At 45.0% G+C, this 22,618-nt stretch overlaps 1 protein-coding gene across 5 annotated transcripts in view; it reads left to right on the plus strand.

The window, feature by feature from the left end:
• The window catches only part of MEIS1 (Meis homeobox 1), a 110,377-nt gene that overhangs the window by 27,707 nt on the left and 60,052 nt on the right, over window positions 1–22,618 (plus strand). For all 5 annotated transcript variants that reach the window (XM_075496858.1, XM_075496855.1, XM_075496859.1 and 2 more), the window contains one exon: window positions 1–47. This exon is cut by the window's left edge and continues 65 nt beyond it. In XM_075496858.1, the coding sequence (XP_075352973.1) occupies window positions 1–47 (47 nt within the window). The remainder of the gene's footprint in view (window positions 48–22,618) is intronic.

Below are 22,618 nucleotides of genomic sequence, written 5' to 3' on the forward strand. Positions count from 1 at the left end.
CAGCGGGGGACACACATCGCACAGCGGGGACAACAGCAGTGAGCAAGGTAGGAACGGAGCCCTTGTGCTTTCCTAGCTGGCGAGCGGTCGCCGATGCGCTCGGGGACCGGGTGCTCTCTTCCCGATCTTGAAATGTGCTCGGGTACGAGGGAGTTGGTGCTGAGAAAGGTCGAGCTTCCTTTTTTTGGTCACTTTTTTTCCATCTCCTCCTAGTAAAAGGATTGGCATCTTTATTTCTTCGACCCTGCCAGCAGGCACATGTTAGAGCAACATATGTACCAAATTTGCAGTCTGCTTAATAAAAATAAGCAATGAGAAGGGTTTTGGGGTTTTTTTCCCTTCATTCAAATGGGTTAAAAGATGAAATCTTCAAAAGCAAATGTAATTAAGATTGCAGAAATGCATGCTAATATTTCAAAGATGCCATCGAAACTTTGCTGCGTATGAAGAAGAGATGTTAGCTGGCCCATTTTACGAAATCCTGAGCGGTGCTTTTATTTACTTTTTTTTACTCAATTCCAATTTACTTGAATGCAAAAATGTTTTGTTTGAGTGCCAAGCCAAACAGAGTAACTGATTTAGCAGGACGAGTATGAAACGAGCTTGGTGCAATTGAAGTGGGACGTACTACAAATAATTAGCGCTGTCTCAGAAGCTCCAAAGGCTAAAAACCTGAAGTTCTGGGTTTTCCTGAGAAGCTGTTTAAGTGCTTCGTACTTTTTCTGAAGAGACCGACTGCAGTGGATTTAGTGTTAATTTAATGCAATTAAAATTTAAAAAGGATCCTTAATCTGAATGTAAAAGGGAGTGCGTTATTGAAGTTGACTCTGAACTCACAATAGGTATATACTTTTAAATCTGGTTTTATGATCATGTTTCATTCAAGTGCTGTTAGACAACAAAGGAATTGTGTTTCCAAAAAAAGGTTGAGCAGTACTGATTAGCATTGCAAAGTCTGCATTTAACAAGATTAGTTTTTAAACTAAACCAGTATATTTTAATTTTTTATACGCATGGACCTAACGTACATGGTGAATAACATCTCTTTATAGAATTTTAAGTATTTGAGACACTTTATTGTTTAAAGAAAAGTTGCTGACTTCATCGCAAGTGTAGCCTAGTAAAAATGGGGCCTGGAATAGTAAACTGTTGCAGAGCTGAGGCAGAAACTGGTAACCTTCTGACCTCTGACTTTTACTGGAAAATGATATGCAACATAAATTCAGGGGGCCTTTTTTCTTTCAAGTATGTATACGTATATATTCTAGTGGTGCTGTTCACAATGCTATAGTTGAAGTGGTGTCAATATGTTCATTAGAGCCCCTTGCTTTTGGAGCAAACTTTAAATCCCTGGGTTTGTTAAGGGTGAAAAAGCTGCTGCAAAAATAGGCTTTGAACTACAACATGGTGTTTGGAGGGGGTTTTTGCACTCAGGACTGTTCTCTTCTTAGACGGATGTGCGCGCGTTTACGTGTGTATGTGCGTGGAAAAACATCTGCGGGGAGGCTTGCCAGCATGCTCCTAAACCTCTTGGGCGCTTTGGAAATCGAGCTTCTCAGTTCCTGCTGTACTTTTTAAGATTTTGAGGCTGTGTTTTCTCCTAAATGTGGCATTTTATTAGTCCGGAGTGCCAGTTGTGTCTGACGTTTCATCATAGCCGTCCTGGTCTGCTCCTAGCAAGGTGCATGCTATAACCTCGGTCTGGAAGGCTTTTCGAAAGTGACTTTAGAGCTTGAGTCCTATTAAATATCCCCAGAAAGACTCATCAATGATGCTTTAGCCCGTTCTGAAACTTTTACCCGAACTGTAGAGTAAGGTTTATTGAGGCTGGAATTGCTGCCAGCACTTGATAGATGCATTTCATGAAGAAGGCTCATTGCATTAAAACTTTAGGAAAGAGCAAAAGAGCGGGAATTTGCTAACCGGAGCTCTCAGGTCAAGTTTGGGAAAGGATTTTTGGAAAGGAGACCCTGTCCAGAGGGCCTCCATTACTGAGACTTGCCTTCAGGCCACTTGCCACCTATGGAAGTGGCGGGCTTTTTTGAGGACTGGGGATGCGGAAAGGGTAGCAGTGGTCTGGCTGAGCCTTGCTTTATGTTTTGTTTGCTCAAAGCCCTCTGAAGGCTGAGGTTATGGGGGAATCCCAGTTGTTTAAGCACACCGATGCCTGCGTATGCACCTTGTATTAAAAAAATGCGTGGTTTTAGGCTTCCTGCATGGGGAAGAAGTCAAAAACCATGATCCTGAATGACCAAAAGGGAAGAGAAGAAGAAGAGAGCAAATACCCTGCCTCTCCCCAACTACATTTAAGTTCAAAATGCCGTGATTTGGAGGCTTTTCTTCTGTGGCCTGATGTGAGGAGCGGCTACGCTGTGGTCAAACTCACGCTTTGGCCTCTGCCGGATGCTTTTCTTGGCAGCCGAAGCAGCCGGCATGGCACTGCCGCAGCAGCCGGGTGGCAGCGAAAGGCTGGGGACTCGCACGTTCATGCTTGCGAGCACAGGAGTTAACGCAAGATGCACGCGTTGCGTGACATATATTCAGTATATTATGGGCTTCCCTATTTTTAGGAGTTTGTAAAAGTTCCTTTTGGTTCCATCTGTCACGAGCACGTTTGCCATTTAAAAAAAACCAAATCTAATCACCAGAAATATAACCCTCTAAAACTGTCTATTTTTAGGTTGTTCCCACAACCTACTTCCCCTCTTGGAGTGGGTAAAAGCACCTTCTGGGCCGGGCTTCCAGCCTGGCTGAAGGTATCGCAAGGATGTGAGCGGGAGCTTTGCATTTTCAGAGGCACACAGGCTGGAAAGCTGAAGCCCCTTAGCAAGAGTTTTCTCCCTTAGTCCTTAACCCAGACTATGTTAAGGTCTATTTTTGGACCTTTTGGAAATTTTTCTTCTTCACCTGATTCCTCACTGCTTTTAATCCCCACAAAATGCATTTTTAACCTCTTTAAGTTCCTGGGCACAACACGCATTGAATGATTACCTTTGAAAACAGGAGAGAGATGCTCTTTCCTGTAAACATTTTAAAGTCTTTTTTAACATGTAAATTTATTTACTTAGTAAATAGTAATGACTCCCAGCTGCTCCTGATCTATTGTAGAAATCCATATTTAACTGCAAGGGAGCTGTTCTGGGGTGTCCTGCCACTGAACAGCAGGATATGTTATTGCATAGCACGTTGACACAACCCCTTATAAAGGCCCGGTATTGTGTCGTCATAGGGGATAGTTATCGTACAGGAATGCAGAATAATATTATGAAAAAGTTTCGTGGGCTGTTTTGCCATTGCTCTGAACTTACGTGAATGGCCTTTGGAGGTCTGTCTCCAAACGGTGCAAAGAGATTTGAATTTACACAGTGGAGAAATAACTTGCTAAATTCTATTAAAAAAAAGGAGAAGCAAGTTCTTAGGTACAGGCAGGTGATGCTGAGCTCATGGCAACACTATTTTATCTTACTGCATATTCTAACTTTAAAAGATTCCTGTTTGGGGTATTAACAGATCCGTTTTGTTTGGTTTTCAAGCAGTCAGGCCAGGAGGATGCTAAACAAAGCCCTGGTACAGTCACTTTTAATCCAGAGTGGGGCTCTTAATTCCCATGTTTAGCTCTTCTACACGGCTTAAAAGAAAAAGAAAACAAATCTATCAGTGTCTCCTATTTGTGCATATTGGCCCTTTCCCATTTTTTTTGTGCAAGCCTCAGCCTGGGTCCAAAACATTTTTTTAACCTCCAAATAATTGTTGTTCTTTCAAGCCGGGAGTATAAAGCGGTGATATTTCTTTATAAAAATGTATCAATGGCTGCAGTGGGTTTTTTTTTTCAGGCTTTTGTAGGAGTTTGGGCAACCTATAGGCAAAAAGGCAATCGCGTTTATTATTGCCGGGAATCTCAGGGCGGTTGTTTGGAGGCTGCGAAGGCAGGCGGCAGAGCCGGGCGGAGGGGGAGAGAAGGGCCACATTATGTTCCAGATGACGGAGCAAGGATTTATATGCCGGCTCGCCTTTTTTTTTTTTTTTTTTTTCTTTTTTTTTCTTTTTTTTTTTTTTTAACATGGGAGAAGAAAAGTAATAAGAGCGGGGAGGCAAGGCATTTGAAGCGGTCAGATGGCCGATGACTAATGGGATAGGTGGGCAGGAGCCCGCGGATTGGGTGTCTTAATGAGCACATTTCGCACCGAGTTTGGGCTGCAGTTCCCCTTCACCTTTGCCCTTTATTGACCGAACTGACACTTCATTTTTCACATACTTCCAATTATGGCTGAGCTTAAGTGTTGCCCTGCCTCCTTTCTTTCTTGCCTATGGACGGCTCGAGAGTGGCTGAGGCCGCTGAAGATATTTTAATTCGAAAAACTACCATAGCAAGGCAGGTTTAGGGTGTAACCTGAAACTGCTGTCACTTTGCAGTTTCTCCGATGAAAACAAAAGTTTTAATGTTTTTGTTTAGCCAAATTCTCTGTGGCGAGGCGGGGGATTGCTTTGGGGGCGATTGGGTTGGCGAGGGGTGTTTTCCTTGGGGTAAATCCTTTTTGGCAGTACAGGTGCTGTGGGTGGGAGTCACCCAAGTAAAGAGGTAAACCCAAGGAAAAAGCCGTGCTGTGCTTGAACGATGACTCCTTGTTCCCACTCAACACGGCGTCTTCTCAAGAGGCTTCTTGTGTGCGATGCCTTGCTATGTACTTTGCCTAAAGCTCTCCTTATGGAAAAGCAAAGCACTTCTCGAGCCTTAGACGAGCGTGGATTTGTTGTTTTGGTAATATTTAATGCATGGATGTGGATTTGAGCGTGGCCCGGCTGTGAGGCTTTGAGAAGTGGCCCAAGATGATGCTGGGAGAGGCGGGTATGATGACGGGATGGACAGATCTCCAGTCCACAGCCACCCCTGTGCTATATGGGGAGAACCGTGTGATATATGTCCCACAGCCCAAGCCTGTGTGCATTTCCACGTTGGCTTTTACATGCAAAATCCTTCCAGGGCGGAAATGTCTGTTTGCTTTTGCAGGGCTTTGGGGCTTTCGGAGCATGCGGTTTTCCTACCGAACGTGAATTTCTGTCGGAAATAGTCGGAATAAGTTGCGCTTGCATGGGATGGGTGGGTTTAAGAACAAAATAGCTGCTGTTAGACCTTAACTTCCCGGCAGCGCCGCTGGATTTTGCAGCGTGGCTTTCGCTACGGGCTCTGTCACGTGAAGTTTGGGTGAGTAATGAGCGGGCACGTCACCTGCGTGCCGGTGGTGATCGCTTTGCATTTAAATACGCAGCGAGTATATCAACAATTACATCCAAACAGAGGCCCCTAAACCACAGAAGTATTTATCTCAAAAAAAAAAAAAAAAAAAAAAAAAGTATGAAGTATTACCTACTTTATTATGTAGCCCTCTGGCATAGTAATGGCATGGCATATTTTTACCATAATATGGTAATAAAAGAGTATGTAAAAGGCAGACAAAGGTTCTGTCTTTTCACTAAGGTGACCCCTGTTACCAAGTAACTGCTTTACTTATGAGCTTATTAAAAACTCAAAAAAAATGAGCTTTTCATACTTCACAGGCATTGATGTGAAAATGAGCTGTCCTGCGAGTAGTTTTCTTGATCATTTTTAGAACAATTGATTAGCCAAAGAGCCGCTGTCATTAGTTGACATTGACTGATAGCAATTTGTCACAAGCTCCGAAGGTCAGCCAGGCAGTGGAAGCTTCGGCTTGTCTTTGATTGACCTTTTCTGATGCCATTATCATGTGATCGGTTAGACTGGATGTGACCCTCGATTGGAAAAGACAGGGCATTAGTCAACAGGGGCTGCTCCCGGTATTTTTTCTGGTGCTTTATGTATTGTGAATCCCGATTTAAGCGTAATAGGCTTGTTTGGAAACGGAGCGGTATCAGTTTTCGTGCCGAGGCTCTGCCATCCCCTTTTCTTTTCTTGCCTTTCCATCAGCGCTCGGTTTGCTTTAAATCAGCGTGAGCACCTGTGCCCTCGTCCTTTGACGCGAGATACGAGATTTAAAACAACCCTGTATTATTTGAAACTCTTCGTGTAGGTGCATATTCTTCAGCAGCACCAGCATTAATTATTTTTATCTCCCCAGAATCATGTTTTATTTTTTAACAGTGATTGAGTAGTTGAGAATTATGCTCATAACAACACGATGTCAATTTATCATTCTGCTCTAAAGCCGGAGGGCGTGAAACTGTTTTTTTCCTCCTTCTGGTTTGGGGTTTGTTTTTTTTTTTTTTTTTGTCTCATCAGCCTGATTCAGCTGTTAAAGTTAGATTTCGGCAGCGTTAAGCCTCTGTGCCTCAGCTAGGCAGGGTTACGCTTCCAGTATGGTGCATGGAGAGAGTCCTCACTTGGAAGCGGGTGTCTGTCATGATTCGAGCATCAATCTATTCCCGGTGTCAGGATGTATTTTAATCGTTCGCATTAGCTCCGAACGTCTGTTATTACCAGGCGTTTTTCCTTTTGATTTGGCAAAGCTAACTTAAATACTTATAAATGTTGCTTGTTTCACCTAAATTGTGGGTAACACAGTCATAAACGAATTCTTGTCCTTGTAAAAAACCTTCGTTCCTCCCATTTGCCTTTCAGGGGAAACTTGAATTTCTCCGTCTAAGTACCAACTTGTTTTTCAGGTCAGCCCCCAGAGATAATAAGCAGTTCAAAACCAGCACAACCATTTCAGCACGGTTTAATGCGACTTTCAGTCTTTGCTTAGGAAAAGCTTCCAGCCGGGAGGGAGCAGAGAGGCGATCACGTCAAGAGGCAGATCCCTCGGGCTGAAGCTGTTGCCATCGTTGGCAGAGCGAAAGGAGGGAAGAAGACTTTGGGAACTGTTTACCTTTAAAGTGCCTATGGAATGCAAATATTCCCGACTTCTCGGCCCGTTTGTAATCAAGGAGCAAAATTTAGGTGCTGGAATTCCCCCTCCCCCCCCCTTTTCTTGGCAAGTTTTTTTAAACTTAGAAACGTCTAGCCCATTAAACATTTGTGTGGCTGTGCACGAGTCTATGTATGCGTAGACATGTATGTAAGAACATAGCCCTGACCCAGAACGGGGCATCCCGTCAGCAGGGCAGGGCTTTTGCAGGCCCCAAAGTGTGTCTGCACAGCATCGGGTGTGTTACTGAGGACAAGACCCTGAATATGCCAAGCAGGGAACAGCGGTGGAAAATACCACATTGATAAATCACATCTTGGGCTGTTACCTAACAACTCAGGTGTAGGACCTAAGGGCATCTTGCTTTCCTCCTTGGATGGAGCAGAGAGAGGTTTGGTTGCAAGTAGTTGTAGAAACAGGTTTGAAGTTTTCAGTGTCCAAGATACCCCTTTTTAGCAGTACCCGAGTCTTGTATTTTGAAGATCACTGACATGATTTGATTTAGAAAAATTGTTGCTTTATTCTGGTGGGGTTTTTTTGCCCCTGGGCACGCTCCTTTAGGTTGCGGTGGCTCATTGAAGCCAATGAACTTCCCCTATGGTCCATATGCTTCCCATCTTGAAGGCACCAGCCCGATCCCCATTTGCCTCTCCAGGTCTTGGTGGCCTCAGCTGAGTCTTTTGCTATCTGATGCAGGCAGAGTGTGACATTCAGGTGTGTGCCATTGACCTCTTTAAATCAGAGGTTACAGAAGCAAAGTCGTGTTCCTGAGGTGGCCTCCACTTTGGAGAAACGTTTTGTCGCAATGAGTGTAAACCTGTAAGCGCGCATTGTTTCTGGGCTAGCGGTGCACGAGGGTGTGCCATCGGGCTGCTTGGCGTAAACCATTTTCCTACCTCTCACGCGAAATGCTGGGGGGGGGGGGGAAGATTACTAAGGTTGGAAGAAAAGGCTTTAAAAAAACGAGTTGTGTATGGAGAAAGCGGGTGCTTGTCCCATAATGCAAGGACTAAGGGTGGGTGTTCACCGAGTCTCATGGCACAGGAGCTTTCCAGAGCGTTAGCAGGTTTAAAACAAACACAAGTGCTTCACGTGCTGGGTTAAATTTATTGCTACAGTGTGCTGTGGAGGTCAGCAGGGGACAAAAAGAGATTAGACCAATTCGTGGAAAAATAGGTCCTTCTGTAGCTATTAAAAACCTTGGTCCAGATGCAGCCGCTGGCTCAGGAAGCTGCCCAAGTGCTGATTGTCAGAGCCGTGGCACAGCCGCCGCTGTGTAACCCCCCTTTCTGTACGGGTTTCCAAAACATCCATTATTGCTCCTGGGAGAGACCGACACGAGATCGAGCTACTTGGACCCATCTCCTCTGGTTTTTATGTTAAAATAATTTTTTTTAATTCCATTCCGGAAATACGATACTGGATTTTTTATTTACCCTGTTTTTTGATGGCTCTTGCTAACCCTGGCATGCTTTTGTTGGGAAGAAAGTAGACATAGTTTGTATTTTCTCGCCCTTATTACCCCGGGGGTGGGAATGGTTTGACGCTATTCATTCAAATTTGACAGGTGATTGCTTCTGTAAATGAATGCACTCAAATCATAATTGTTGCAACAGAATTGTTTGATTACCTGGCGGTAGCCTCTTTCTCTCTGATAGCTTTTGGATCACCTGTTTGCTGAGAGCATTTGACAGTCCTCATGTTTATTACCCAATTGAATGTCAGTAGCAATTGCAGCTAAAGATAAACGAAAATGCAAGTACTTGTTGACCTTGACTTTTTTCCACAAGATATTGGACTTGATGGCTCTATTGCTGTTGAACTGATAAGAGTTATAAACAGTAGTTGAAGGAAAATGTTTTATTCCCAGAGGAAAATACCACGCTGCTGTGGGAAATGGCATCTGACTAGCGCTCTTTGCCAAATTTCCTTGGTTCACCTTCATTTAGGCTGTGGGAAAATAAAATACAAATTTCCCCTTTTATGACTTTAATATCTCTGCAAACATGAATTCCTGCACTCTTTGTAAAGTTTTGTTGGCAGGCTGCGCCAATAACATCCAGCGAGCGCGAGACCTCGCCGTGTTTTACGATGTGCTATAATGAGGATTCTCAATTCTTCCTCATTTTCGGGCTGATTTGATAATTACAGGGAGGGAGCAGAGCTTTCTTCTGCTGTTCCATGGGAAGCTTAGTATGTCTGTAACCAGCGAAGATGGGGAAATGCGTGGCTGCGGGTGCGTGTTGGCGGAGCGTGGCCGTGCTGGTGGGGGGGTGGCCTGGGGATGAAGACAAAGTTCTTGCAGGGATGGAGGGATGATACTTTGGTAGGTCTTGCTTGCACCTGCTTTTTTGGGCAGGGTCCCAGGTGAGTTCCCTTGCAGTTTTTTTGAGAGGAGGGGGCCAGCTTCGGTGTCACCCATCCCAGCTGCATTTGGGGGACGGGAGGGATGAGCATCCTGCCCCAGCAGATCTTGCTGCTATAACCCCCTCTTATATATATATATATTTTTTTTTTATATATATATTTTTTTTTTTAATATATATATATATATATTTATATATATATATATTTTTATATATATATTTCATTTCTAATCCTGCTCCAATATGAAACCTGAAAGGAAGACTTCAGTGGAAACAGGAACAGGCAATAGGCTTTGTGATCTTCCGGGATGAAAGTCATTGTATAAAAATAACGTGTAAAGAGCACAAAAGACCGTGGAATTATATTGTTTAAAACATAAGTCCTTCTTGTCTTGGCAACTGCTCTGATAAACTCCGTACAGCATCGCAGGAGCTTGTTAAAGGACTGAAATACAGGATTAAGCAGTGCTGTAACAGTTAGCAGAGTCAGACTAGTAATCTTACTGCATCGTATTTTTTTTAGGTAAGATTAAGCCGGCATTACATTATATGTTTGTGGGCAAGGGGGCATTCTTTAAGGGATTAATTAATAGGATCAATGCTGTAAGATGCTGACATAATTTTTTTCTAAGCACGTTGATGCACAGGGGCTTTTATTTTTTTTTATTTTTTTATTTAAATTCATGAATGAGATGGGGACCTTCTCTGGGTGATGGGGGCAGCCCCTGCGGCTTGCGGCGGAGCCACCTGTCACCGTATAATTCATCGGGGACCTCTTCTCGCTGGCCTGGTGACCCAGTAGCCGGTGCCATGCGAAATCCCAGATGGAGAGGCCCGATGTCTCTTCTCCCCGAGCTGGTGGGGGATCGCAGGGCTGTGACTAAGCAAACGCCGGACGCTCTTCTGGCAGGTCCTTGAATGAGGCTGCGGGTGGTAAAACCTTCTAGCTCTCTGGCTTGTCTCTTTAGCCATAATGCCTCCTCCTTGTAGCCTTTACATCTTGCCTTTGGCACGCTTGAGTTTTCGCTGGTAGGGTTTGGGAGGTGGGAAAGGACACGGGAGAGCCTGGCCGGGCCCGTGACGTGCCGTGGGAGAAGTGTCACATCAGGGCAAGCGCTGTCTCTGCAGAGCCCTCCGGCACTCTGTGGCTTGGGAACTTCCTCATCACCAGGAGGTATCTCTGGCGTTTAATAGCCACGGATGACATATATATATATATATTTATATATTTTATTTTTTATTGTCTTCCTCATGAGCATTGAAAATCTCACGCAGAGCTTGCAGGCAGTTTTTTTGTGGTTGCTTTTTGCAGAAGCATAATGTGGAGGTGTCAGAAAGAAGAACCATCATATAAGTAAATAAAAATACAGTAGGGACAGCCTTTTCAACTTTGTTTTTCCATGGCTGATCCTGTGCCACAGGAGAGCGGTGGCCCTTGCAATGCTGATACTGTGTGTCGTCTCAGGGCTGTAAATTCATCTTTTGCAGAAGGGTAGGAGAAGACCTACTAAGAGGCACCAGTTATGTCCTCAGAAAAGAGCTAAAGGGGGTGGATGTAACCTAACTGATTCTTAATCTTCCCCCAGCTCTCTGAATAGCAGTTAGTGTCATATGGATGCATGCTAAAAATATTCTGGAGTCTGTAGCGTCCCGATGGACTTAAGAAGAAGGCATATCTTAGCTCTGTCTGGTCAGCAAGTGAAGGTCACGGAAGCAAGGCCTGTAGGGTGGAGAACCTTTTGTTGCTCTCGTTGCCACGCCAAGAGGGTCTGCTCCCTCCCCGGCACAGCGCTGCGGGAGAAGCCCCGCCGGGGTGCTCCTGCCTGGGGCCCTGGGCGACAGCACATGCACTTCTGCATCCACTGCCTTCGTAAAGCAGCGGGAGGAGATAATGCGGTCAGTATTAACTGAACCGCTTGAAGTAAAGCGTCATGATTTAAAATTGTGTTTAAGTTTCTTCCAGGGCACTGTAACAGGCTGTAGCAGCCTCTCGCTAAAGAGTAGGGGATAAGACGCGGGCAAATTGCAGGGGGGTGAAAGAGGCAACCAAGTGGGGTTGAAACATTACGCTCATGCCATACTCCTCCTCCCTTCCCCGTAAAGCATCTCCTATTTATCCTCTCCTGTCCCTGGCTGTGGCAATGAGGATGCCCTAGGAGATGCTTTGGTGCAGGATTCTGCCCATTTTCTTTTTTTCTGTATCTATCTGGAATAACCCATGCAAATACGGTGTGAGGCTGGCTGTGTAAAAGCAAGAATCGTGGTGATATTATTTCAGTATCGGTATTGGTGTATCAGTATATACATTGGTATCAGACAGACTTGGTCCTGTGTTGAGGTTTTGTGATGGGCTGTAGGTAAAGCAGGGGCTGTTTTGTCAGTTGGCGAGCAGACTGAGCCACAAAATCTTTGGATGTCCGTATATAAATATTTGTAGTTTGTGTGTGTGTTCGGTCGTATACATGCTTGGATGTGACTGCCTCCCACTATTATGCATTTTTATTCATTTATTCAACCTGGCAAGAAAGGTGGTAAAACAACCGCCCTTGTGAAGTACAGGGCTTTTTCAGGACCTTTCGTATTTCCTTTAGAAAGAGCGTTGTGCTAAGTTCCTTGGCGTTACAGCTACAAGAAACAAATTAGCGAGCAGTGCTAACATTAGTGTCTCACCGCAGATTTAATCCAGCTAAAAAACCCCTGAGGTGGCCATAATTTACCAGGTTGAACAGCAGGCTGGCGAGCAGAGAGGGCTGGCGTAGCCACATCGTCGGGAAGTGTAAAGTTGGTAACTTGGTTGAATTTAATCCCAGTGAAGTTGGTGACTTGGTTGAATTTAATCCCAATAAAGTAACCAGCTAACAGTCTGCAGGAATGCAGGCTGCAGCAGGAGGAGCGTGTAAGTTGTAACATGGGTGTATCAGCTCTTCCCCACAATTAATTATATCATATCACTGAAAAGCAGAGTTTGCACAAATACGCAATTTTGCAGCATGGCCTTCCATATATAATGTTTTAATATAAATTAGAATTGCCTCAGACAAACGAATTGAAATTCTGTGTTATTAATACACAAATTTTATTTACTGTTGCAGTTCGTGTAGGTGAAACGACAGCATTAAACTTAGAAGTGCCTCTTAAGTTGATAAATGCCAACTTGATACTAAACATATTAATACTCAATTAAAATTAATAATCAATTTACTTGGAATATTGGAGGTTAGCCAGGGAGGGATCTGAAGTTGTATTAGGTATATCGTACTGGTCTGAATACATCCTACACTGTTGCAAAAGCATTGTGCTAATTTTAGCTTACAAAGAGGATGAAGATAAACTGCCTGCTGCTAGTTTGCCATATGCTATCCTGGCGATAATATTCAAGTACAAAATATTCTGCAGAGAGTCTTATTGTTTCAGTAAAAGAAAAGTGGAAAAGAGTTAAGCAAATTTCTGCTCCGTAAATGTATACAAAATAATGAAATAAAACAAATCTCCAATGCTGGTAGATGAGATCTGTGAAATTTGTTTTGGTTTTATTGGCTTTCATGGGAGTCAACAATTTGTTTTAGTATATATTTGATCCAATTGTAACCATTTCTCGCATGTAAATCTTAAAATCAATCTAAATAAAAATCGATCTTCGTTCTGGTAGGCAAAAATATAGTCCGAGTTGCTCCTAACTAGTTAAGCCTCCCATCCTTCAAGTTTAGTGCGGGAATAAAGTCTCTGCTGAGCTGATTTTTTCAGGAGCCTCTCCTTTTGCTTTGTTTATTTAAAACCACAAAACATGTTCCAGTTCCCATACGGGGAGGATTTTTGCTTCTGCAGCTTCACCAAGGAGCATTTGCCTTCTCCATCTGCAGCCATGGTCAGGAGAGGGGTGCGTGGGGAGGGGCTGCCCCGGACCCCCCGGGCTTGGGAGGGCTGCGGGGCGCTGGGGGGAAGCTTTGGAGGGCTGGAGGGAAGCTATGCATTAGCAAGCGGTGAAAAGCTTGACCGTCAAGTGACCCGGGTCAAGCAAACCCCCTGCCGAAGAGTCCCATTTGGACACGGATACCTGTGGGGTGAGGGAGGAGATAAAGGAAGGGGGAGGAAGATAAAGTAATCCCATTGACCTGGGAACTTCTCCGATATTACAGGCGAGGGAACAGCAGGAATAATAAAAGAGTGGCAATATTTGCCTGCCCCCCGTATCTGTGTAATGTCATTTCCAAAGGGCTGGAGCAGATAATAGCAAATGTGCTTTCAAGTATCAGATCAATCTCTTGAAGTGGTGGGGAAGGCTGGATGCTCTGATCTGGCGGGTGCTGGAGAGTGTAATACAATCCTCGTCGCAGCAGAGAGAATTGTATAAATGGACAAAGATCCGCTGATTACATCTTTTGCTAAAGTGTTAAGTAAAAGATCTGGCTATAAGAGATGGCGGGTCTACTATTGTCCAGTCTTCTGACTTGTTTTTATAGGGGTTTTCACAGGAACAAATACCAATTACCAAAATAAAAGCAAGCGGTGTGGCCGGTCCGTATCGTGGTAGGACACATGCTCTTGAGTCAGCGTGGGCAGGAAGCTTGGCAGGTCTGTCCCCTACCATTGCCATTGCATCTTTATCTCTCTGGTTCATTGTTTGCCCCGAGTGCTTGAAATTCCAGTTTCCAAGTAAAAGCTTCCTGTTTCTTGCATTTACATTCAGTTTGGTAAGACATAAATTTAGCTATCTATCAAGGGGGGCTTCCCCCCCTCCCCCAAGTAAGGCAAAATAGGAAGAAGAAATTAATTCTGATTTGATGATAAGAGGTAGAATTTTGCATTTTCCCAGATTCTCAGTGGCAGGAAGGCACCATGAGGTTGTATCCTCATGATAAGGTGATGGATGGGAGCTAAATTCAGCCTTTCCATCCTGAGTAATTTTAGAAGGGGCCCTGAAGCCTAGATCTTGTTTGGAAACAGCGGTGGGCATAGTCAGCCTTCGTTAGCCATCGTTTCCTCGCGATAGCCTCGCTGCTTGTAAGTTTTTACTGTTCTGTGCAGTATTCAAAGCTAATAGCGTGCATATTCTTGTAGTCATCTCAACTCTGAATTTCCCTCCGGAGAGTTTCCCTTTCTTCCCATTCACTGCGGAGGGACTCGGGGAGGACTAATCGCCTCGCTCAGACACTTAGCTTGGCAGCCTGACTTCAATGCTTGGAGTAAGGAGGGATGAATCTGTGCTAAAACTTGCCGTTTCTTTAGGAAGGAAGTTTTTGCTCTGCGTGGAGAAGCAGAATAAAGTGTTTTGTAGTGTAGCGTTTGTAGTGTTTTGTAGAAGATGCGGGGAGTGGGCTCGGGCGTTGCGTGTGTGGGTGAGGCTGTGTCCTCTGCAGCTCCTGAGCACGCTGGCCTGAGCATCTCCTGAAAGCAGTCGTCTTTGCTAACCTGTATTGGTGAGCTGAAGCGTTACAAAATCTTGACGTGCATAGAAAAAGAGATACTTGTATTTTAATATTACTCATGGAGGGGGGAAGTGTTTGTATTCCCATGCCTCGCTCTCGGGAGGCCGGGTTCCAAGCTTTCCCTGCCATCAGGAGGTTGCGTACTTCATCGGTGTATGTGTGTTTTTAGAGGAAGATTTTCACGTGACTCTGGGAGCTGGGGGCTTAAATATAAAACCTGACGGATGGGGCTTGTGAAGCTTGGGGTCAACGCTTTGGCCAGCTTTCAACTGAACAGCACTGAGGTTTTTCATGAGATGAAAGGCGCTGCGAGCAAAGCCTGGAAATGAAACCTGTTGCTGAGTTGATGTGGTAGGAATGGGCACGTTCAGACGACTCAGGGCTTCGCTTTGTTGTGGTGTTTGGGCACGGGGTCCTTCGCTGGCATGGTAGCCATTGGGACTCCTCTCCACGCACCATCCTTGGCTGCTTTTAAATGTAAAACCAGAGTTAAACCTAGTTCCACTCCAAACTAACAAAATGCACGTTCAGTCCATTTAAGTGCACTAATATACATTCAAAAAGGCTCATTTGTCCGCTTCATTTTGTAGTCATATTTGCAGCAATCTTCACTAGCATATGAGGTGGAGGGGGGGGGGTAATAATTTTTATGCAGAATATCAAACTTCTGTTTTCATGTCGAAATGAGCAAGTCCCCTTCGGATGCCGTCCTGAAAAATATCTCCGGATTGTGCGCCGTGACCCCACTGTGCCCCAGAAACGTTAAATTCAGGGCTTGCTTCCTTGGGAAGCTGTGAGTGCAAAGGTTGGGGATGGTGCTGGGTTTCGAGTGCTGGAGGTTTGCAGGCGCAGAGGGAGGGCAGGTTACCGGCAGCAACAGTGCGGGCTTTCATTCAGCATCTTGTCAGTGTGCCTTATCTGGGATCTTGAGGGATGGCTCTCCAGGGTAAAGGCGGGGAAGGGAGCTGAGTGAGGTGCTTCCAGGGGTGTCCCGGCAGATTCTTCCTTGCAGGCTGTTCTCCTTGCCCCACTGGAGTCCTAACCTGCAAAGATCCCTGCAGCGCCTCGGAAAGTTGGGCTTTCCGGCATGATTGTTGGCTGCTTTGAGACTTCAACCTCCTTATTTATATCTCTCTCTGTGCCGTGGGGTGCAGAAACTCGTGTCGTCTTTGAGCTAACACATACAGCACCTGCCAGCCTGAGCCTCTCCTTGCATGCTCTTGCATGAGGTTTATGTGCAACCTCGGACGTGCAGAAAGCCTTCTGGGCTGGTGAGAGGTGAGCATAAGGGAGAGCTTCCATGTGGTCTTACAGGCAAGAGCGTATTGCTCTCTCCAAGTCTATTTTCCTTGTTCAGGTCACTGCTGAGATCACATCCGTTGTCAATATGGTTGTTGCGTCAAAATCTTTTCCACAGAAGCTGTTAAATATGGTGTAGGTAAGAATGCTTTTTAGCTGAACTTTGAATTTCAACCAGTGATTGTAGATGAAAATCTCCATCTTGCCTTCTCGTCCACCTAAACCACGAATTGCAGGTGAAGTTGGTCAGGCAGTTAAAATCAATGACAAAATTCAAAGTTGCTTTGCATAGAAAACGGCAGTGTGATTAGCAATGGTTCAGAGGCTGGCATTGTTGGCGACTGTTCAGATAATTGGCAGATATTTGTGAAAGCGTTTTCCAGTCTCAAGAGAATCACTGGTTTTGGCATCGGTGATTATTGCTCCGACACTGCGATGGGAGAGAGTGCAAGTGTGTGACCGGAGACTTCTTTTTCTGCCTGAGAAGCCTTGGTGGCCCAGTCTTAAGACTGAAACACTTGCCTCCAGGTTGTAAGTGGTCAGCCATACAGCAGAAGTTGTGTATGGATGAAGCAAGCGGTTCACAAACAGCTGGAAAATTGTGTTTCCATTTCGCTCAATATGCGATGAGTTTATTAGAAGAGACTCTTATTCAGAGTGATGGTGAAAACTGGAAATAGTATTTACTAGGATTTATTTGACTGTCACAAGATAATTTGAATACGGGTTTGCAAGTATTTCCTTTCCTTTTTATGCATGTCTGAGTGTGTGTCTGTATATATATATTACAAAACCATGCTGGTCTCCATCAAAATAGCCTGCTAATATTTTGCCTGCCTATATCAAGATGAAGCATGAAAGGACCACTCTGATTCATATTTTTAAGGGATGTTATTCTGACCCCAAAAACCGATACTTCTTTATCCAGTGCCAGAAAGCCTTTTGTGTGGTTTCAGTCCCCATTTCTTTAGCAATTAAGAAGCAGGTAGCATCAGAACAACAACTGATTTTAATAGCCACTTTAGCCACCTCTGTCATGGGGAGGAAGCGTGCAGGGCTTCTGCAGAGCCTCGGAGCTCTGTGGTGTGACCTCAAGTGACCAGACGCAAAAACCAGTGCAATTCTTGAACGGAAAGGTCTGCATCATCCAAACTGTGCTGACTCTTGTCCAAGAACACACTGTTTACCTCTTCCTTCCAAACTGGTCAATTTTCTGCAAGATCGAGATGGGATTTTTGGGTTTGTTTTTTTTTTTTTTTTTTTTTGCTTATCTCAGCGCAACTTGGCTGGTTTTAGTGGAGCTGCTCCTCACTTACACGTAGATGTACAGCAAGGATCGTGTTTTCTGTTTTGGCGATCAAAGCTGAACCTTCCCGCTATCGATCTGTATATTCCCCCTCCTTTGTGTCTAAAGATACTTGTATATTAATCTGCAAATATGCAGGCTGACCACTCCAATCAAAAGCAACAGATCTTACCAGTTAACTCCAAAATGCATCTTTCTGAAGGCAATGTCTGAAAATCCACTGGCATGAGCGTGAAGCAGCCAAGCTTCTGTCTGGCCCTCAAGATGTGTACCCAGACCTTAATGAAGGGTGGGGTTTTCCTTATCCCAATAAATAGATTTTGTCCGGGGACATGAGAGGCAGAAAGAGAGAACATATTTGCCCAGTGCTAAATAAAAGGCTATTTATGCCTAATACATTGGCAGAATTATTCCAGAGTAATTCAGCCATGAGAAAATACGATTCTTATGTCACTGCCAAGGTCAGAGAGACCTATGGTGATCTGCTGAGTAAGTTCAGGTCACCCAAGTTAAATCTGCCTAGGGGCCAACTTAGCTCACACACCACATTTTTTCCGAGATTTATAAAAGCAAACATCTTCTATAGATGAAAGCAGGGCTAAGAGTGTGGTCAACTCTCTCCTTTGAGCCAAGGTCTCCTGTTTTTCCCTTCTCCTTTCCAGGTTGCTCCTTCCATTTCCTTTCCATTCTTCTCTTTTCCCAGCATTTACAGGATGCTCAGAACAGTCAGTCTTTTCCTTAGTGTGGCAAGTGGTGCCTATAAAACCCTTCTAGTTGATATTGCATGTGCAGGAAGGGCACGGGGACGTTGCTGGTGTTTCACCAGGAGCAGCGTTGACTGTCTGCGTGTGCGTGGTGTGTCCCGGCACATCAGTTGAGAAGCACGTCTTGAACGCTGGGGCAAGGGGTACGCAGTAGAAATATATTCCTTGGTAACCTCAGCTGAGAGGGTACCATCTGAGCAATGGGATATTTGGCAGAACCATTTTGAAGGTGAAGCCAGTGAGTTTGTAGGCACTGCCAGGCTGTCCCAGGAGGAGACAGATCTAGTGGTGAGCTGGGGAGATGAGAGTCCTCTTCCATCACTGGTGGGTGGGAGGGGTGAGACAAGGTCCTCAGCCCTTTCAACAAGGATGAGGTTGCTTCAGTAGAAAAGCAAGATTATTCTTCAATTCATATACCTGCCTAGGGGAGGCTGATGCCTGTGGTTTTTAGCCTGCCAGAACCTGAGGTTTTCTTTAACTTCCTTGGTTACTCATTCATGTCATTTAAAGTACATCACGTTACTAAAAACACGTAGTTTTTGTCTTTCTATCCATTTCTACTACTGTTGCTATTGGGGATAATGACAAATGGTGTGAATTGAAAAAGAAACACCAGAAATCTTTTTTGGCTTGCTTTTTGAAGGATGTTTGAATTTGGTTTATTTTTTTTTTAAGACACTGGATGGCTTTTTGCTGTGACCCAGCTTTGCTTTGAGCTTTCTGTGGGATTTTGGTTAAGCACTCTTATTGCAAAGGAATGGAGTCAAAGAGAGATGAACTGGAAATGGCCGAGTTACCTCCTTCCCATCCTTCTTCCCTCTCGCAGTGGTTTCCCAAACTTGATGCCACTAGATGTAGTGGCATAAATAATACTGAAATTCTGGAGTGCACCAGAATTTTTTCCCTTTCCTCCCATCAGTTTGCCTATTCAAGGTGGCTGATGTGTAGGAATATGTAGTGATGGAAGATGGAGGTGAAAATAAAGTACATATACACCTGTAGGTGATATTCAGGGGAAGCTTTTAAGTGTCCAGCATTGCTCTGACTTTGCTTTCACCTTCACTGCATGTTTTGGATCCTCTGACATCTGCTTGTTCCTGGATGATTTGCATTTGGGTTTGTTGTTTGTTTGTTTTAATTTGGAAAAAAAAAACCACCGTAACCTGTAACTGCACTGTAAGACAAACAGCAGAACACCAGAAGCTGTGAGAGAAAGTCGTAGGAAACCAAAGACATTAGCAGTGACATGAATATATTAAGCTGGAGCCAAAGGGGATGTGCTAACTTGGTAGGACTGAAGCGTCCGAGAGAGCTGTCGGTGCCTGCGTGCCCCTGGGCTGTACCGTGGAAGGAGCTCGGCTTCGGTGCTGAGCCTGCTGGCCAGTGCCCGACCACGAGGAGCAGGGTCGAGACCACCTCCCCGTCACCGTTATTTCACCAAAGGGCTCTCCAAGCCCTCTTGAGTTTTCAGGCTTTGCCGCAGGGGCTGGATTCATGCCGGCTGCCCGGATGTGCAGGGCTTGTACCCCAACCTGCCCGTGGTGCCAGCCCACCTCCCCGCACCCAAGGGCTGTTAGCGGAGGTGGGAAAGTAGATTCCACTTTTTGGGGGGAAGTGTCTGTAGCAGAAGGGGAATTAATGACCTGAGCACTACGGCGGCCACGGCTTGATCCCTCCCAGCTGTGTAGAGCAAGGGAAGTCTGGGCAGAGTGAGCAGCCCTCTTCTCCAGCAACCGCTGCTGTGTCTTACCCAAATTGGGGCTTTCTAACCCGTTTGTGTAGATGAGCCCCAGCAAAGTTTAGCCTAGCTACTGCTAGTGGTTGTGCTTTGGTTGGTGCAGAATGACACCCACGGGTGCCTTCTGCCTCTGGTGCCACGCTCTACCAGATGCTGCCCACGTGAGCCGCAGGAAGGGCGGTGGGAGACGTTTTCTGATGTTCCCTGTCCTGCTCGCCGTGCCGAGCGGAGGGCAGTGGGAGCCGCGCACGCAGCATGCCTGCCCGCTGGCCGCCGGAGCCAACGCCACCGCGCCTTCGCTCTAAAGCCAGACTTCAGGTTTGTTTTTCCCATTGTGGCCTTTTTTAAGCGCCACCTCATCAGAGCAGATTTGCCTTTTGTGTTGGAGAGGGACAGTCAAGTGGAAGAAAATTTTGTGTGAGCTTGGCTCTGTCAAATCTACTTATCTCCTTTTGGCTTCTGCGCCTCCTTCCCGAGGAGCAGCCTCCCGCTATTGTCACGGGCCCTCCAGAGCGACCAGCTTTTGCTGGAAGAACAAGAGCAGTGGATTTAGGGCACCGGGCAGCAAGGAGCAGTGGGGACAGCATAAGAAAAACATTATTAAATCTGTCTACACCCTTCCTTTAAAAGGTCTGACAGAGGGTTGCATATTTTGTAATTAAGGTGGTTTTTCCTGAGTTGCTTACATGCCTGGTAACATAGGGGTTTGTGTTTGGAGAGCAAAGCAGGCTTCTTCTGAGCATCCCAGGCAGCGCTAGGGCAGGGTGAGGGGAGGAAACTCACGGTGCGGTCCAAATACCATCCATTCAGTTGTGATTGCAAATATTTCGAACACATGCTTAGAAAAGAGGAGCGTAAGTGTTTTGGGTCCAACTCCTGCCCTGTTCGTATGGAGCCCAGGTACTGGAAGATGCCCAAGTCCCTGTCATTCTGCCCCTGTCTGCCCAGTAATTTAGGCCACCACACAGGTATCTAATTTCCATTGAACCTCAAAGACACCTTGTGGAAATGGTTCTTCTAGGTGGACGTGGCCAGCCGTCTTCTCTGCCCTCCTTTCTGTAGCTGGGTCCTGCATTGGGAACCACCAGGCTGCCTCAGAAGGATTTTTGGATTAACCTTCCATAACAAATCAAAATTGTCTTCCTCTTGTTTTAAGTACGAAGAAATAATTAATTTGTGCCTTAAGTTCAAAGCCAGATATCTTTTCTCTAACTGCCCAGCCAAGAGGGTTCAGTGTCTATGGTTTGCTGGAGTAGTGGCTGCAGCAAGTGGATCTTTATAAGGTTGTGTGAGATGGTGGGTGTTTTGTGAAGCATCAGCAATGGCAGCTGAGATGTTGCTACTGTCAAAAGAGGAAAGCTAGATGAGATGGGGGCATTTTATTGTCATCCCTTTTAATTCTGCCTTTTGCAGTTGCAAAGTGACCACCTTATGTGGGGAAACAGAGTATGTGGTGCCGCCATGGCACGCAAAGTGAAATTTAATGTTAGTTTTCCTTCAATCATGTGTTGGTTTTCATTGTCAGATGTTACTGATGGACTAGGAACAGGGAAAATAATCATTTATTGGTTTTGATACTACTTAATGGGTGACAGGAGTAGAAGAAAATACATTGCATTATCAGCAAGAACTTTTTCACTTGACACAAACCACATGGGAACTTCCAATTGGGAATATCTTGTGTGGACTTGGTAGGTCGTGAATCCTGACTTGCCTGAGCCACAGCTAGACTAACTCTCTCCCGTTCATTATGATTATGAGACTCCTGTGACATACGGGATTCAGCCCTGCAAAAGAGGGGCAAACAGTGTCTGAATTATAGTTCCTGCAGGGCACACTGCAGCTTGGGCCAGCATCGGTTGGTCTTGAATTGGCCCCAGATAAAATGCTTTAGTTTGGTTCAACAATCCCAAGTATTTTGGTTTGTCTTGCCCAACAATGAATTTTTTTTTTTTTTTTTTTTACTTTTTTTCGATAGAAGAACCTAATTTTGAATGGTTTGGACAGTGTCAGTTTTGGCGCATATTTTCTGTTGCACAACATGAAATCTACAGCATCATCTCTGGAGCAGGCATGCAGGCAGGGCCCAGGGCAATTTAGCTGTGTTTAGGGAAGGAAGCCTACTTAAATGCTCCGCTGGAATAAGCTGTTTCTACAGGTAATGCGTCCCTTAGTTTATACGTAATATGCTTCTGATCTTTGCTTTGAGCCTCTTATAGCTGCTTGTGCTCAGTCCAAGAGTCAAGTGTCTTAGGAGCTGGATAAACACAAAGATAGAGCCAGTTGTTAAGGAGCTAGAAAGATTTACAGAAGTTGACCTCTTGGCCATTTGGGGTATTAGTTGGGCATATTTTCCCCATGGCAGTCCTGTGCTTCTCCTGATGCTTCTTGTGCTCCTGCTTTGCAAGGGAGTAAGACCGACTGACTCCAACGGTGGATTTACCTGTGTCTCAGCTGTATGCGGTTGACTTCTCATGGAGAACGCAACTGGTGGGACCCATAGCTGGGAGGGCCAGCTCTCCAGCTGAGGTTGGAGAGAATAGGTTTCAAATATAGGTTTTCACCTATATTTGAACAAAACGAGAGAATGATTGAAAAACAGCTTTTCCCAAGAAGTGGTAGGGTCATCATGCTGGCTTTTAGGTTAGAAAAAAAAAAACAAACGCAACTGTTTAAGCTTTTTACCATTCTTGGTTAAAGCAGGATGTTTTTCTGTTTAACCAGATACTTTTCTGCAGGGTATTTGCTTCCAAGTGCTCAAAGTAAACTTCTGTTGCTGGCAGCAGAAAGTTGTTTGCTTCCCATACAATGAATTGCTTTCTTCTTAATATTTCA

Source organism: Mycteria americana, chromosome 3, assembly GCF_035582795.1.
Source record: "Mycteria americana isolate JAX WOST 10 ecotype Jacksonville Zoo and Gardens chromosome 3, USCA_MyAme_1.0, whole genome shotgun sequence".
NCBI lineage: Eukaryota > Metazoa > Chordata > Aves > Ciconiiformes > Ciconiidae > Mycteria > Mycteria americana.